The following is a 19,125-nucleotide window of genomic DNA, read 5'->3' as shown; positions in this document are numbered from 1 at the left end:
GGTAAACCCTCGGAACGCTGCTGGATCAGACAATGTCCCAGGCCGTGTTCTGAAAGGATGTGCAGACCAACTGAAGGATGTCTTCACTGACATCTTGAACTCTTTTCTCTGCCCTCCTGCTTTAAAGGGATAGTTCAACATTTTGGCAAATTCGCCTATTGCCGTAATCCCTATACTCATATGAGTAGGTACATTACCTTTAATTGTCAGTGCGTGCTGTTCTGAGATCGGTGGGGCAGAGCTGGCCGCTGAAATGGAGGTGAGCGGTACAGGTCCCTCTCTCTCTCAAAACTAATCAAATACACCATCAAATGACTCCAAAACGCTCTAGTGGACAACACATGGCTTGCGCATTCCCCACGCTATGAAATAATAATGTATAATTAAGTAACATTACGACACATGAAGCAAATACTCAGAACTACTTTCTTGAGTAAACCACTGGGCGGAGTGACACAGTGCGCAGCTGAGACAGTGCCGTTGTTATTGCTTGTAGCCATTTGCGGTATCGTCAGCTGGACACACCAGAAGGTCTGAGGAAAGTTTACAAGTGTTTTTGTAAATCATGGTTTACACATGCATTATAAAAGGTTGCAGTAATAAGCCAAAGACATGGAGCAAAGTGAAGTTTCATGTAGTTCCAACCAGTAATACGAACAGGATGAAACAATGGCTATTTGTGCTGGACATTGACCCCAACACGCCTGTGGAAACGGTCCGGAAAATATTTGTGTGCTCCTGGCATTTTTTACCGGAGGACTACGCTGAAAGGATGGAGCGCAGAAGCTCAGGAATGGTTCAGACGCTTTTCTTGAAAGATACTGTCACACCATCTGTCAGCATCACTAAACGAGCAGACGTGGTAAGTAATCGTTGTGTATTTTGCTCAGCAATCTCTCTGCTGTAACGTTACCTCCATGTTGAGTAACATTAGCCTACAACCGAGGCATGGTAAATAAGGCTAAAATGCAAATGTTGTTGTGGTTATGTTATGGATAAGTGCTTGTCCAGAGCATATAGTGAAGTGACTGGCATTACTTCTCATTGTTGGGAATAAACAGACTGCTAGGGAACATTTTATGTTGTTGTTCCTTCAGGAGTTGTGGTAATTTATGAGTGTGGAGTTAGCATTATTTTGAGGCGTACTCTATATTTATATTGCACAGGTGTACCTAATAAAGTGGCCAGTAAGCTCCACATTTACACCACCGGTTCTGGGTTTCCCCTCAGCCCCTGGTTGCTTGGCAGCCTCAACCTCTCTTCTTGCTCTCTCTTCTTCAAAAACCTGTAACTCTTCCTCTGTATATTCTGGCTTCTTCTCAACAAACTTGTTGTTTTGATGACGGGAGTAACTGCACTAAACATACGCTGTTTGAAATCACTCCGCCCAGCAAGTACTGTATGTCTGGAATGTAGTTCCGGCTCTACGTTTGGCTTCAAAACAACTCTGTCTCGTAATATTACATTATTATTTCATAGCGTGGTGAATGTGTAAGATACAAGTTGTCCACAAGAGCGTTTTGGAGTCATTTGATGGTGTATTTGATTAGTTTTGAGGGAGAGAGGGACCTGTACCATTCACCTCCATTTCAGCGGGCAGCTCTGCCCCACCGATCTCAGAACAGCACACACTGACAATTAATGGTAATGTACCTACTAGGGCTGTCAACAAATATTCTAAATTCGAATTTAAATTCGAATTTGAAAAAACAATGGACCTTCGTATGTGAAAATTGATATTCGATTGTGGAGAAAAAAAAAACACCACCGCAGCTGTCCTCTTTGCGAGTGGGCGTTGGCATCAGACGCGCATTTCTCCAGCCTGGTCGACAAGCGGTTCTGCTCCCAGCTGTTGTCTCCGTCACCCGGCTTGACACATTCGCTCGCGGCTCGCGCAGAAAATAGACCAGACGCTGAAACGATCGCTGCAGGGAGCGAGCCGGTCACAGTCCGGTGCTTCGAGGCTATTCCCAGCGCTTCCGTGGGCGGTGTGGCCACGGGTCAGAGAGGGGGGGCGAGCGAGAGGTCCGCGGTCGTTTATAACGTAAAGTTATAGATAATTGTTTTATGTGTTTCAATGTGTAGGTATATAAATGTTTTCAAAGACGTTTATGTTGAAATAAAAATACCTACAAGTAGTTATGTTTCCTTGTATTAATACATATACAAGTATGTTTCCTTGTATTAGTTTGCCCTCTTGTGGACATAATGGGGAAAAAAAAATATTGGAATGGTTCGAACCTATGAGTTATTTTTAGAAGGAATATTCGAACGTCATTTTTGAGCAATTTTGACAGCCCTAGTACCTACTCATATGACTATAGGGATTACGGCAATAGGCGAATTTGCCAAAATGTCGAACTATCTCTTTAAGAGAGCCACCATTGTCCCTCTACCCAAAAAAGCCAACACTGACTGTCTAAATGACTATCGCCTTGTAGCCCTCACCCCAGTAGCAATTAAGTGCTTTGAGCGGCTTGTCATGGAGCACATTAAATCACGAGTCCCTGACAGCTAAGACTCTCTGCAGTTTGCTTATAGGGCAAACCGGTCTACGGAGGATGCCATATCCACCCTGCTCCACCTCACCTTGACTCGCCTGGAGGCTAAGAACACCTATGCCAGAATTCTACTCATCGACTTCAGTTCCGCATGCAATACGCTCTTGCCACAACAGTTGGTGGACAAATTGCAGCTGCTAAGCATAGACACTGGCACCTGCAATTGGATCCTGGACTTTCTCACACAGAGACGACAGACTGTCATAACTGGCAGCAAAACATCATCCACTATCACAGTAAGCACAGGTTCACCTCAGGGGTGTGTACTGACCCCAGTGCTGTTCACGCTAGGGCATTAACAGAAAAGTCGATTTGTCAATGTGTCGACGTCAGTGGCACAAGTCAACCCCCCCCCTGGGAGGAGTCGACAAGTCGTGTGTTTTTTCCCTCTCTCTCTCGCTCTCTGTGTGCTTACGCTGATACTTTATCCTTGACTAAGTGAACATACTCAGGCATACTATAAGCGGAGCAGACTCCGCAAGGAATGTCCGCAGTCATTCGGGCTTTCATAGTCGAGCACACTTCCGCGTTGTAGTTTCCTGTAAAAATGTCCGTGAAAAATCCCCGCGAAGTGAAAAATACATGCCGAGCAGTCACTGGTGCGCGGAGCGGAGTCCGCGCGGTCGTAAAATCTGAGCTTTGCGCGCACAGGGCTTGCGGACGTCCGCTTTGAGTCCGCGCGGACCTCTGCAGAGTCCGTTCCGCGTACGTTCCGCCCGAGTATGTTCGGGCCTTGACAGACACACATCACATGTGTGGAGATACTTCACTTTCCTCCGCCGTGTCAATGTGATGACGTCATGAAATGACTTGTCGACTCGATTTCGACTTTATTGACAGATAAGTCAACTTGAAAAAAATCAAAGTCCTTAATGCCCTAGTTCACGCTGCTTACTCACACCTGTTCTACATCATCGCTGATGAGGCCAAGGACTGGACAGGAAAGATTTGAAGCAGCTGACAACCTGGTGCAAAATATTACAACCTCATTCTCAACACTGACAAAACAAAAGGATACCATCTGGCAGATGACTTGACCTCCAACAACAACACCATAGCGGTCATCAAGAAGGCTCAACAGTGCCTCCATCTTCTCCACAGACTGAAAAAGGCAGATCTCCCCAGCCCAGCCATGACTGTCTTCTACCAAAGCACTATAGAGACTATACTGACATACTCCATTAGTTTCTGGTACGGCAACTGCAGAGCAGAGGAGAGACAGAAACTGGACAGGATTGTCGGAACAGCAGAGAAGATCATGATCTGCTGTCATCTCTGTTGCACATCTACAGCCAGAGGTGCAGCGGCTGAGGAGACAGCATAGTTATGGACTCCTCTCATCCCTCCCACAGTTTCTTCTCTCTTCTGCCATCAGGGAGACGGTTCAGGAGCATCTGCTGCAGGACAACATTTCTGAGGAAGTTTTTTATCCTTCAGCAATCAGACTGTTGAACTGTAGAACACATGAACTCACCGAGTCTTTTGACTGCACTCTTTTCCCTGCACTTAATTGGCCTTTTTAGTAGATTCTATTTTAGATGTATTTATTAATCTATTTATTGATATATTATTATTACTGCACCGAGAACTTTTAAATTTGCCTATTTTAGATATGAAACAGTATTTTATTTTTATTTTTCATCATAAAAATGACAAAGGAATTTGATCTGATCTGAGAGGCGGGAGGTGAAGTGAAGCTTTCTGTAGGTGAGGTGGGTTGGGGGGGGCAGTGGATTGGATCTTTATTATCGTTATTAGTAGTATCAGAGAGAATATTAATGTATAATAGTATTAATAGTGTGTATGCGGTTTCTCTCACAGGATACAACATGATCCACTTGACCCCTCTGCAGACTCTGGGAGAGTCCAGATCCTGTTACTCCTTGGCTGACCAGATGAGCTTGAACCCTGACTTCAGCCCCGATGGTCAGAGCTACAGTTGGGAGGATGTGGGAGCGCTGGTGGAGAAGTTACAGAAAGAATGGGATATGCTGTGTATTACAGATGTGGTGTATAATCACACTGGTAAGTGATTGTGTGCATCTGTTAATGTGTGTGTGCGCTCTCTGTTGGAGTACAGCCCAACCAGAGTGGAGATCAAACTGAAACACAACACACTTAGAAAAACATTTAGTGGATGTTAAAGTGCTTCTGCTTAATTATTAAAAGGCTTATGGATTTTCATCAGGGCCCATCTATAAACCATGGCTTTAATACAGACACAGTCTATAAGCATACTGCTGAGACTATAAGCATACTGTCCATGATCTCATTTGCAATATATTTAAGTTTCCACATATCTTTTAGATGAGCACCTTTATATTGAATATATCCTGGTGCTTGTAGATGACAATAGGTTACAGTTAAAGGACTAAACCGGCCTGTTGAGGTGATGATAATGCAGGGTCAGTAGTCCATGGGCCTTTCCATTTACACAGACAGTGTGTTTACATTAGTTAACTGGCTGGGACAAGATCAGATTAAGTGCAACTTTTTGATCCCTAAACTTGAGTCCTATTTCAATATTTATTACCTTGCTAGATGTCAAAATCAATATCATGATATCACGCTGAGTTTATAGTTATGTTCTTCTGTGGTGTCAGTTTGACCCTTTGAACTTTTGATGCAGTGTGTCAAAAATTGTATCCCTACTCTCTAGAGCCATTGTATCAAAGTCCATCGCAGTATTAAACAAAACAAAGACATTCTAACCCGTTTATTGATTATATTATAACATTTTTTCATTCTTCTACGTATTACTTGCTGTGTGGAGGTCTTGAGAAAAACATACAAAGCAATCACATATCCAATTTTCTTCCTTCAGAAGAGAGTGATCAAAATCATAAACAGAGCTGAATGCAAATTATACCAAAGCAATGACAGATGTGCTATTGTTTGGCAGAGATGTTCTGATAACCAGCATTCAAATAAACACAAGAGGTTTGTGCTCTAGAGAAAGGATCAGCACTCAGTGAATAGCCTCCTAAACCCTATGATAAGCTATTATGGCAAGGCTTAACTATACAGACCAGTGAGCAGTGATAACTAACATGTCTTTGGGGTCATCAGGTGGGAACCTCCTTTCACCAGTGTTTCATCTAGTTGGTCCCACGACACCTCCAGGAGGCTAGACAGTGATCTCTGGCGTCCCAGAGACACTCCCCTAATGCCAGGTCTCACTGCTCCCCGCACCAACCCAACAACCTCCTTTACCTTACTTACACATGGCTTTCTCAGCCCAAACAGCACTGCCACCTTCAACAAACCCAGGCTCCGTACATGCGAGCTCCAGGTAGAGACAGTGCTGATACTACCTTTTCTAGCATATTCACCATACTCTATTTTACACGCTACATAGCATAACTCCAATATAAGCTAAAGTTAAAGGAGATAGATAAACTCACAGGATCAGCAAACACACTCACCTTGCAGCATGGTCTCAAACAAAAGGGATTCAAATAGGCCACTCCCACACAAATAACCTTCCTCTTCCTGGATTTTCTCCTGAGAGGACTGATTGGTGGATCTCGCCACCTGATCTCAAGGAGTTATGTACCCTGCTCAGTAGTTCCCCCTGCTGCCCCCCAACTGACATTATTTTTTCTCATCCAGATCCACTGACTAGCTCTGGCTGCTTCATCTGACATTTCCTTCACTGTCTTCCTCAAACTCTGTCCCCGCACTCCGAGTTCCCCCAGGAGCGAGACAGCTGATCTTGCTATGAATCCCCTACATCCCACGTCCACTGGACAAATCCCAGTTTTCCATCCTCGCTGCGGAGCAGAAGCTGAGCAGCGAGGATTTTTTCTTTCATAGGCTTCTTCCAATGAGTCTTCCCAAGGAACTGTCAGCTCAATGAAATAAACTATCCGTTGACTCACTGACCACAACACTATGTCAGGCCTCTGCTTGGTACAAACTATTTCCTGGGGAACAACAAGCTTTCCCCCTAAATCTACTTGAATTTCCCAATCACAAGCACCTTTTAGGCAGCCACACCCTTGCCTCCTTACTAACTTATCCCTTCTGTATTTGTCCCTTTCATGGACAAACTGAATTGCTAAACTCCTTTTCTTAAAACTTTCTGAATTTACCTGTCTTTGTTTCCCTTCAATGCCTGCAGCTAAACATTTCAAACGCCTGGTTATGTCGCCATGTATATCAGCCTTGTGATAAGCTAACTTTGCAGCCTGACAAAATATGCTTTAAGGTTGCGGTACCTGAACACAATGGGCATGATGGGTCCCCATTTACCCACAGTTTTAGGTTCTGGGGGGTTGGTAACACATCGTATGTAGCCCCTACCAGGAATCTAATACGATTCTCCTCCATACTCCACAGGTCCCTCCAACTAAGCTTCCTCTTCTCTACACTTTACCAATTCAACCACTGTCCCTGCTTAGCCTGGGCCACTACCTTTGCACCCCTTAATATCTCCTCCTGTCTACGTATCTGTTCCACGACCAGCTTTCTTTTATCTTTGACACCTGCTTTATTCCATACCGGTTTGCCTGAGCCAAGCCCCAGGCCTCCACGGCCAAACTGAACATTACCTACAATCTCTGCATGCCTACGGTCTATAAAATCCAGAGAATAGTAGGGGTGGGAATCACCAGAGGAGCCACAATACAATATTATCATGATACTTAAGTCACGATACAATATTACTGCAATTTTAAATATGTTGCGATATGCTGAGTATTGCAATAAAATATATTGTGATTTATTACCTTTTTTCAACTGTAAAATATGTCCCTAAAGGAAAACTTTGTCAACATCTGTTTTATCTAATAAGATGAAGTTTCCAGTGTGTTCATCTCACCTCAGTCATTTTTTACAGCAGTAAAATGTATGTCGTAGACTGAAAAAGAAACAAATAATTTTTTTCTAGTGGTTACCTAAAGTTTAATTTGTATTTGTAATGATAATTTACAAAATAAGAAAATTGACACTTGGCACTGTGTGATGATACGATATTGCCACACAAAAATATCGTGATACTATGCTGTATCAATTATTTCCCCCCAGATTTATAAAACCACTGATGGGAAGGTTATAGTGGAAGATGAACTGCTGAACTTTCTTGTTGCCAAAATGAGGACTTTAAGCTATGATGAGATTGTTTTGCTTGTGACAAACAATTTTTCTTCAGAGTGGATTGAAGAGACCAAGCGGCTTTTGTTTGAAGTGTGCCCAAAAAAAACTCAGCGCTGTGTCACGCATAAAGGTCCTCAGAAGGACGTTAATGATGTAAAGGCATGTTTGAAACTGTTAAATGAATGCGGCGAAAACATCCCCAGGTTTGTTTTGCACTTCCTGGATGAGCTACCACTTGTGGGCTTTGGCTGCATGGATGCCTCGGCGCTGCTCAGCAGGGTCGAGCGGCTGGGACAAGAGGTTGCTGACCTCAGGAGAACATTGGAAGCGCAGGCAAGTGTGAGTGAGAACCTGGGAGCAGCTACAGCGGCCATGGATCGCTGGGTGAAGGCAACGGAGAGGAGCCGTGCACCGGGACTGGAACATGGGCATAATAATGCCTTGGCGCAACCTGAAGCACAGCTGGAAGGCCCGAGCATCAGGATGTCATTGCAGAGACAATGAATACGCCACTCCGGCAGACACCATCGAGATCCCCGTCGTGGAATGTCGTTGTGAGGGAGGGAAGGAGGCAAAAGCCCCAAAAAGCAGAGGCTCAGCCAAAACAACACGCAATGCAAATGCAAAGGAAACATGTGCTGAAGGTGATGTGTCGTAGGAATTATTGGAACTGGCACTGTGAGCAACATTCAGGTGATTACAACCAAGCTGGTGAGTGTTTTCGCAGCCAGATTCTCCTCTTGGAGAACTGTAACATATTGTGTGTACAAGAAACATTTTTGGCAAAACAGCACTTGGAAGGACTGAACTCATTGAGCAAAGACTTTAATGGGGCTGGTGAATCCACCACTGATCTTAGCACAAGAATAGTCCGGGGTAGGATTCCAGGCGAAGTGGCTATCCTGTGGAATAAAAAATCTGATCAGCTGGCCAGCACTCTTAGATTGGATGTCGACTGGGCCATTGGACTTGATTTTAATGGCAGAAAGCTTTTAATCTTGAATGTTTACACACCTTATGAGTGTTATGAAAATGAAGATGACTATCTTAATAGACTGGCAAATATAATGTCCTTTATTCAGGATAGTCCCTACACCTGCATATATGTGATTGGCGACATGAATGCTGATGTATCAGATACCAGCTCTTTATTTGCTAAGCATTTACTGCAGGTCTGTTCGGATAGTGGACTGATTCTCTCCAGCAAGGTACTTATGCCTGAAGACAGCTTTACTTATGTTAGTGACGCTTGGCACACAACTTCCTAGCTGGATCATTGTCTATGGACAGCTGATGCACATGATTCACTCGATGCCATGAAAATACCTATGATTTGGCCACTACTGACCATATGCCATTCTTAATGTGGATAAATATGGGTCATGTGCCATCCTTGCTGACAGTGGATAACAACATTAATGTAGGGAAATTAGACTGGTCAAACTTGACTAAAGCGGATCTCAATAAATATTGTGGTCGGTCTGATATCTTATTGGGAAAAATTGTACTGGTAGACAAAAGCATGAAGAAATATTTGAATACTAGAAAAGCACTCGGAGAGCGCAGACCTCCGCCAAGCAGCTCGGATTTCCCGCCATTTTATTATTTTATCCACTTCGCTTCAACCGATCACCACCAAAATTTTATCATCTGTTCCTTGTCCCATTATCAACCTTTCCTGAAAATTTCATCAAAATCTGTTTAGAATGTTTTGAGTTATTTTGCAGACAAACAAACAGACCAACGCTGGCGAAAACATAACCTCCTTGGCGGAGTTAATTAGAAATATACAAATGCTAATTTTAAATATGCAGTCCGTTTCACTTAAAGGCATGAGAATATGATGAGATCTGACTCCTTGGCAAGAAAAATGCAAAGCAAGAATTCGAACGACTTCAGAAGAAATCAGAGTAATAAATAATTGTAAACTACCTCTCCCACTTAATGATGATGGTGTGAGTGGCACTGATAAAATATCTCAATTATGGCAGAAGCAGTATTGTGAGTTATTTAATTGTGTGAAGGGTAATGTGTTTGAAATGGGCAAAGTAGATAATAATGCAAATGTTACTGTTACTCCTCAAGAAGTGCAGGAAGCAGTTACAGAGTAACTCAGGTGCCAAAGTGGCAATAAAGCCTGTGGCTTAGACAAAATCAGCACTGAGCATCTAAAATTTGCTAGTGTAAAACTGTCTATCCTGCTTGCTATATGTTTCACGGGGTTTCGAGTACATGGTATACTACCTGAATCTATGTTATCGATTCTGTTAGTCAAAAAGATGAGAGGAACAGCACTCTAAGTTTATCAAATTTTATTTTGCCACACATACATTTCGGGTCTGGCCCTTCTTCAGTGTGCTCTGGAAATTAATACAGATACAATACAAAACACAATACCTTGTGTTGTTTGTCTTACTCTTATGGTGCTATGGACCTCTGAGATGTATAAATAAATAATAAAGTATGAACTGAATTGAATTGAACTCTGCATATGATTGTGGCAAAATTTATTCAACTTTCAGTGTACAGTATCTCTCTTCCTCGCTCTCTCTCACTCACACACATATTGTGAAGTATGTGGTGTGTGTGAGCAGCATGCCAAACCAGGAACTAACCTCACATTACTTAAGAGGCCACTGACATCAAGCTTTAAAGCAGTTACTGGTTCTCAAGGGAAACAATGAGAAAAGGGAGGTAACCAAACTAAATGAAATGCTTCACAGATTGGACATGACAGAGATTAAATGCTTCCTTCTATCCAGGTTAGGATACCTACAACAGTAGCAACAACAGTTTCCATTTTTCAATCAGGAGTGCAATGATCAGAACCACAGCACCAAGAAATTTGATTAGCCTACATCATGGACTGTAAAAATAAAGGACATGGCTACCATGATGTCATCTGTTGGTTTCTGGACTCCTGTTTCGAAGCCTCGAACTTTGCACTTTGGCCATTGCCACCTCAGTTTCTTGGAGCCAGCGGTGACCATATTTGGCTGAGAGGCTTGTGCTGTGGAGGAACGAGGGCTGAATCTGACTGAGAAATCAAGGACACTATTGGCTGACAGCCTGGCACTAAAAGCAGCCCACCCAAAATTATGCGTAACTTTAAGCCTTGATAAAATGTAAACAGGTGTGTAATATAAAAATGTACCCCCTGTACAGTTGTCATGAAATGGGGAAATTAGGTATAGAGACCAAAACTGTTTTTTTGTACCAGGCTGTAAACATGTTATTTTGGCTGTAAGGTGGGCATTTTAACGTGGTGGACTACGGGGATTGACTGGCTCTTGGAGCCGTTTTAGTGCAGGATGCTGCTGCCTAGCCTGGTAAGACCATCCTGATGATGTGAGCTCAACATTGTGTTTCGCTGTCTGTATCAGTCTAGAATCGGTGCCACCCCAGCTTTTAACCAGAAATTAAAATCCAATCTGGGTCAATCAGCTATCTGCACCGTAGTTGACAACATAAGCAGCCAGTCAGGGACTGCAGTGTTGATGATGTAAAATGCCGGCCACGTTATTGCAGAAATAGAGTCAATAACAACAATAAAACAAAAACAAGAGTATGCAATCACAGAGTTTCATGGAGGAAAATAAGTTTTCGCCGTTTTGTCAAATGTTGAGCTCACCATCATCAGGATGGTCTTACCAGGCTAGTTGCTGCTTGAATTACATTCAGAACTCCCTTAAACCAATAAGGATTATTGTATTAACAATAATGGAAGAGAAAAAATGTTAGGATTGATATCTGTATTGTACATTGAATTTACCTACCCATCTAGAGTATGTGTAGAGTATTTGATGACATGACTAGGACTAGGAAGACTAGGAACACGTTCATGTGTAGCATGTATAATAACCTATTTTAGACAAGTTCAAAGAAAATCATTCCTGAAAATAAACATTCACACAGTTGTGATATCATGTAACAAGAGCTCAGAAAAAAACATGCATGTGCATGTTTATTATGAATCAAAACAAAACACAATAACATGAAGGTAACTGGAAGGACACTGCAGCTCTAACATCTAACATGAGTGATGAGAATGTGTGCTCTCCTATGTCAGCACTGTGTACTTCTTTTTACCCATGTACTCTTATCACCTCATCCTCTCTCCCTCTCTGTGAAAAGGTCAAGTAGTAAAATGAGACTGACTAAAAGGTTAAAGACCGAGTGGATGATTTACGATTTGTCAGTCTATCTGTAGATCTCTGCAAACTCATATGGCAGCCTTTTCTAAACCTTCGGCTCATGATCTGCTCCTGTAAATATATATTTTTGTTTTGTTAGGTGTTTGAATTAATAATGATTAATGTTTTCCGCAATTTTTTCTCATTATTGGTGTTTCAATCTAGTCAATCTCATGAAAAATGTTCAAATGCTCCCAGCATGATTCTTTCATGGCTCATTCTCATTGTTGTCACCAACAGTTTTCAAGTATGTATTTGAGCATTGTTCATACCTGAGTCAGTTTAAAGATTCTGACTCTGTGTTTCTCCTTTTTCTTTGCAGCTGCTAACAGTGTGTGGATCAAAGAACATCCAGAATGTGGCTACAACCTGGTGAACTCTCCCCACCTGCGACCAGCCTGGGTCTTAGATAGAGCTCTCTGGCATTTAACCACCAGAGTAGCAGAGGGACGCTACAAAGCTAAAGGACTTCCTGCTGATATTACCAATGAGAGCCATCTGAATGTGAGTAAACACAGTTCAGCCAGGCACACACTGCACGGCTGTACACTGTACACTTTATGATTAGAACATCTTATAAAAAGGTTTGTGATTTATTTCAACAGCATTTTGTAGGCTATGAAATCTCATTTAATAATAGTGATTATTTGTGTGTTTGCTTCTGTCTCTCTCTCTCTCTCTGTATGTTGATGTGTGTGTATCAGGCCATCCGAAGTGTGTTGTGGCAGGATATTTTTCCTCAGATCAAACTGTGGGAATTCTACCAGGTCAAAGTGGATGTTGCTGTGGAGCAGTTCAGAACCCTTCTACAAAATGGTCTGTATTGTAGATCAGTGAAGATTTAAAGTATTACTGCAAACAATGTAAACTTTGTTTACATGTGCTGCAGCAGAACAGTAGCAAGCTCAGGATATACACCGGATGTGTTTAGGCAAAGGGCTGTTGTGTAGCTCACCTGTGTTTGGCATCTCTCAGAGCAGAAATGATGTGCAAAACAAAAAATAGACATGAAGAAGCATAAAATCCTCCTCTGTAAACACCTGTATTGGAAGCATATCTGTTTTGTCAGAAACACACGAGAGGAGCAATTGAAACATGGCTGAAACTGTTCTTGAGGTCCAGTGTGTAGGATTTAGGGGGAGATATCGGCAGAAATGGAATCTTACTATATAATGACGAAAACTCTGTCTGTGGGGGTGTGTGTGGGTGTGTCTGTTCCATGTTTTTCTTCTCACTGACATGGTCAATCCATGTGAAATTTGGCACAGTGGTAGAGGGTAATGGGAGGATGCAAATGAAGCAATATTACATCAATTGGCCAAAGGGGGGCGCTATAGCAAGTGATTGAAATTGCAAACTTTGAATGGGCATATTTCATGCCCTGTATGTCGTAGAGACATGAAACTTTGCACAGAGATGCCTCTCCTCATGAGGAACAAATTTGCCTCAAGAACCCATAACTTCCAGTTATATAGATTTTCCGCCATTTTGGATTTTTTGAAAATCACTTAAAGGGCCAGTGTGTAATATTTGTCATGGTTTATTGTCAATCTGAATCTGAATCTGAATATTCTACCCATTAATATGTTTATACAAGTGTATAATCGCTATAAAATAAAATTCGTTTGGTTTTCATAGCCTTATAATTATGCTTTTATATATATATATATATATAGCAAGGGCCTTGCTTTAGAGAGGTTGCCATCTTGCGCCGCCATGTATGTACGGCAGGCCGAGCGGACAATCCAGCCAGCCAGAGAACGCGTTTCGCATGTATAAATAAACCAACGAAGACAGCGGAAGGAAGGAAGGAGGAGGAAACAGCAGAGAGTGTTAGTAGTTCGTCGATAGAGAGTAGTGAAAAGTTTTTTTAGTTATAAAGTTTGCGAATGGACCACACTTACCACGCAACAGGAGAGAATGAACCCGAACCGTCATCTGCGAGGAAAAGAAGACGCAACTTCACTCCTTGTGATGCACTGTCTGCGGCGCTTTTCCTCCTGATGATATATCTCCCCAACGATGGTAGCACCGAATCCCATTCTGTGCATTCAGCCTCTCTTCTCGCCTGCTCAGCATCAAACACATGGAGTTCCTCATCTGTATGCTCCGGCTCAGACAGGTATGGCTCTGGGTCTGTGTCCGCTACAAGAAACTCTTCAAAATCGCGTTCAAAGTCGTCCATTGCAGCTACTATAGTCCGGAGATATTGCTAGGCTAAATAAACAGCTGAGCTCTGTTTACCGGCTAAGCTGTCAGTCAGTGTGGGCTGGAGATTGGTGGAGCAGAGGTGGGAGGGGGGTCCCCACTCAGTATGGTAAACAAGTATGTGTGTATGAAGTGTGTCTGTTACGTCAGAAGAGTCAGAGTTTGTGACGGAGTCTTTTACACCCTGGAGTGTTACTGGAGTTTTTGGAGTGCTCAAATAAACTGGCCTTTTTCCCGAACGCTCCTCTGGTCTCCTGCTTGTGAGGGATTCATTACAATATTGTAACATGGTTTAGATTTCTAAATAAATATTCACCTCGTCACTAGATAGACCTACTCCTGAAAAACTCGTGCGCAAGGCTTTTTCTCCCTACGAGGCCACCGTCATTTACCCGACGGGAGGGGTGAGCGAGTGAGCCCTGCAATCTAGAATTTGACCACTGATGTCACTGTTTTCAACCCATTTTACACACTGGCCCTTTAAAATCGATCTCTTCCTATGAAGTTTGACCGATCTGCATGAAACTCGGTGAACATAATCTAGGGACCAATATCTAAAGTTCCCTCTTGGCAAAAGTTGGAAAACTAAAACTGAGCTTCTATAAGGCAGTGAATATTGCGGAGGTCGTGGCTCATCACATAAAGGTGTATGACATCTCACGGGTTTCACCACACAACTTTGTAGGCATATGACCACACATAATCTGAAGGGACCCCTCCATTATTGACCCGATCAAACAAAATGGGGGCACAAGAGAGCTAATTTCTTATCTAGGCCTAACCGCCATATCGATTTTTACTAAACTTGGTAGATATGTGAACAGGACGCCTCAAGGTGACTGGAGAAATTTAACTCTAATTGGTAACTGGGTGGCGCTACAACAACAGAAAAATGCTTAAAAATGGCTAAAATGCGACCGATCGCTGTGGCTCCCCCTGTGGCCGAATGTTGTTTTTTTTCTTTCTAATTTTTGGTATGACTAAATCATGGTATGGTATGCTGTACATAATCACAGAAACTGTGAGTGTGTCATTCTGTCAGTCAGTCAGTCATTCTACCAGTGCTCCCCACTTTTAAGTCAATACAACATATACAGTGCCCACCAAAAGTATTGGAACAGTGAGGCCAATTCCTTTATTTTTGTTGTAGACTGAAAATATTTGGGTTTGACATCAAAAGATGAATATGGGACAAGAGATCAACATTTCAGCTTTTATTTCCAGGTATTTACATCTGGATCTGATACACAACTTAGAAGATAGCACCTTTTGTTTGAACCCACCCATTTTTCATGAGAGCAAAAGTATTGGAACATGTGACTGACAGGTGTGTTTTGTTGCCCAGGTGTCTCCCAATTACACTGATTATTCAAACAATAAATAGCATTGGATGTCTGAGCTCAGTTTCAGATTGGGTACGATAGGTTTTGCCTGTGCAGACTGCATTTAGAGGTGGAACCAACATGAAAACCAGAGAGCTGTCTATGGGTGAAAAAGAAGCAATTGTGAATCTGAGAGAAGATGGACAATCAATCAGAGCCATTGCACAAACATTGGCCATAGCCAGTACAACCATTTGGAATGTCCTGAAGAAGAAAGAAACCACTGGTGTACTAAGCAACAGACGTCGAACAGGTAGACCAAGGAAAACATCAGCAGTTGATGACAGAAACATTGTGAGAGCTGTAAAGAAAGACCCTAAAACAACTGTTAGTGACATCAGCAACAACCTCCAGAGGGCAGGAGTGAAGGTATCACAATCTACTGTTTGCAGAAGACTTCATGAACAAAAGTACAGAGGCTACACCAGAAGATGCAAACCACTCATTAGCAAGAAGAATAGGAAGGCCAGGCTGGAATTTGCCAAAAGGTACAGAGATGAGCCTCAAAAATTCTGGGAAAAAGTTTTATGGACTGATGAGACAAAGATTAACTTTTTCCAAAGTGATGGAAAGGCAAAAGTTTGGAGAAAGAAAGGATCTGCTCATGATCCCAAACATACAAGCTCATCTGTGAAACACGGTGGAGGTAATGTCATGGCTTGGGCTTGCATGGCTTCTTCTGGGACGGGCTCTTTCATCTTCATTGATGATGTAACACATGATGGCAGCAGCAAAATGAACTCAGAAGTCTACAGAAACATTTTGTCTGCTAATTTAAAGAAAGATGCAACCAAACTGATTGGGAGAGCCTTCATCATGCAGCAAGATAACGACCCAAAACACACTGCCAAAACAACAAAGGAGTTCATCAGGGGCAAGAAGTGGAAGGTTTTAGACTGGCCAAGTCAGTCTCCAGACTTAAACCCAATAGAGCATGCATTTTACCTGCTGAAGAGGAGACTGAAGGGAGTAACCCCCTAAAACAAACAACAACTGAAAGAGGTTGCGGTGAAAGCCTGGAAAAGCATCACAAAAGAAGAATGCAAAAGTTTGGTGATGTCAGTGGGTCACAGGCTTGATGCAGTTATTGAAAGCAAAGGATTTGCAACTAAATATTAAGTCTCATTCACTTTAATCTATTTTAAGTTTATATGTTCCTATACTTTTGCTCACCTAAAAATTTTGTGTTCCATTACAAATAATGCTATCTTCTAAGTTGTGTATCAGATCCAGATGTAAATACCTGGAAATAAAAGCTGAAATGTTGATCTCTTGTCTCATATTCATCTTTTGATGTCAAACCCAAATGTTTTCAGTCTACAACAAAAGTAAACGAATTGGACTCACTGTTACTTTTGGAGGACACTGTAAACACTTTAAAGGAAATGGCCACTTTAGAATGAAAATACAGACAGTACTTACTGACCCTCATGCTGACAAGAAGTCCAGTGTAGTTTTTTAATCCACAAAACTCGTTTGGGGTATCGGAGGATAACAGCTAGCCAGGATAACAGCTACACTTGAAGCACGCGAGACTCGAGAACTAGCACCACCACTAGCCATGAGCTAGTCTCGCGTGAGTTGCCATGTACACACAGCAAGCCTGCAGGACAGGCTAACTGACCACAGTGAGAAATGATGCTATGAAAGTGGAGTAAATTACATCTTTTCAAGTCAGTTTTGCATGCCGCTGCTTCAGGGCACTTGGATTACGATGGACGAGCCGTTCTGACGTTTTTGAAATGCATTAGCGGAGTTTTATTCCATGCACTTCAAGTGTAGCTGTTATTTCGGCTAGCTGTTATCCTCCGATACCCCAAACGAGTTTTGTGGATTAAAAAACTACACTGGAATTCTTGTCGGCATGAGGGTCAGTAAGTACTGTCTATATTTTCATTCTGAAGTGTCCATTTCCTTTAACTATCTGCCTTTCAACGTGCAACAGTTTTAGTCCACTAACTATCCCACTATTGGCAATGGTACTACTGTACTTTCAATAAAGCAATTGTACTATCAAATTCACAAAAACTCTGTCTGAAGACATTGCTCTTCTTAATGGGTTCAGTTGACTATTTAATCTGCAATTTCCTATGACCTGTATCCCAAACACACACCATGTGAAACTGTACGTGGGCAACTGTGCACTCAATGGGTACGGACTAGTATAGTATAATATAATATGGCTGTAAATCACCAGTTTCATCACAATACAATATTTTATCCATTCTTTGGAAAACAATACGATATTTGCTGATATTACAAAGTCTGCCACGCTACGATTTTGATTCGATGGGATTCGATTGATATGAGACGATATTTTCTGCCCATTTAACACAGTCTGTTACAGAAGAAGCTGCCACCCTTTTCTTTTTCACTTTTGGCCATAAAAGATAAAAACACCACATAAATAATAAGTGCAGTAAAGTTTATTTTAGTTGACTACACTAACACACATGATGGGATAAGTTAACCTTCTGGACTTTCTGTCAGAGAGCCCTTTCTTGGAGAAATCTTTTCATTTTAACCCAAACCATCACCATTTTCCTAAAACTTCGGGGCTATCTGGCTTAAAGCCCTGAAGGTAAACTTCTCCTAACAGCCATAAAACAACAAGCTCAGTAACAACTGTCAGGGTTCATGGACAAAACAATTGTTTATCGCTAGTGACCAGTTATTAGCTCAAGTAACATTGCATGAATTAGCCTAGCTTCTAGCGGACCTTTTTTTTCCTCTACTCATAGCTTAACAAATTACATGCAATGTTATTATTTTTCTTTAATACTGTTGGTTTAAATTTCTGCATCTCTTGACATAACAGTTGAATTTTAGCTTGTATGCACATTTTTTAAGCTGAACATTGTTGAAACAGGGCAGCTAATGTTGCTGTAGTGGCAAGTTAATAGAGTGAGATGCTCGTCCAGGCAGGTACGTCATGTTTTGCCTCGTAACGACATTGTTTACATACAGCATGTATTTTCTCCATAATCGAACATATTTCCACATTGCTGATTTATTCCTGAGTAAATAACATTATTCTCATCGTCTGTCTCTTTGGTGCTTGCCATCATGTGCCTACTGCTGTTTGACAGTGACACAAAATTTCAAAGTAAAGGTGTACCCTAAAGATGATGATATGAATCAATGTTTTTACTTTGCATCGATGATATTGGATCGTTGATCATTGAATCAATATATCGATCCAGATTGATGGATTGTTACACCCCTTTAATAAAATATATACGGTTATTTAGTGTATAACCATCTTAAAATAAGAATTGTAGTATTTTCATTACCTTATGCTGTGTTCACACAGTTACACAGCAACAGGCTATAAGTCATTTTTTAGTGGAAGCTGGTGACATGAAGCTACAAAGTGACACCTTACACTTGTCGCTGCTGACAGGTGTGATGCGCTATAAACGAAAGTTGAGCTGGCCCCAACTTATTTCAGCACCCCCAATGACGTGGTGAAGGATCAACCAATCACAGGTTTTTGTTTCTAGCAGTGTTGCTTTGCTATTTAGCTTTTGTTAGCTGACGCTACACTAGCTTTCTGTGTGCTGCAGTGCTCAAAGTGATGCAGTGGGGCGGCGAAATGGGATGTTAAAATGTGGCTCAGACATTGATCAAAACCATAGATATTTTTATGACCAAATACAACCTTTAGATGACATTCAGTCAAGG

General features: G+C 41.9%; 1 protein-coding gene across 3 annotated transcripts in view; it reads left to right on the top strand.

Moving 5' to 3' along the window:
- agla (amylo-alpha-1, 6-glucosidase, 4-alpha-glucanotransferase a) overlaps nt 1–19,125 on the top strand; it is an 82,605-nt gene that overhangs the window by 11,429 nt on the left and 52,051 nt on the right. For all 3 annotated transcript variants that reach the window (XM_033650878.2, XM_033650876.2, XM_078172871.1), the window contains 3 exons: nt 4,383–4,586; nt 12,174–12,355; nt 12,556–12,667. In XM_033650878.2, coding sequence (XP_033506769.2) covers nt 4,383–4,586; nt 12,174–12,355; nt 12,556–12,667 — 498 coding nt within the window. The remainder of the gene's footprint in view (nt 1–4,382; nt 4,587–12,173; nt 12,356–12,555; nt 12,668–19,125) is intronic.

The sequence above is a fragment of the Epinephelus lanceolatus genome, chromosome 12 (genome assembly GCF_041903045.1).
Source record: "Epinephelus lanceolatus isolate andai-2023 chromosome 12, ASM4190304v1, whole genome shotgun sequence".
In the NCBI taxonomy this organism is placed as follows: Eukaryota; Metazoa; Chordata; class Actinopteri; order Perciformes; family Serranidae; genus Epinephelus; species Epinephelus lanceolatus.
Note: the sequence above shows the minus strand (reverse complement) of the source record. Positions and strands in the feature narration are given on the sequence as shown.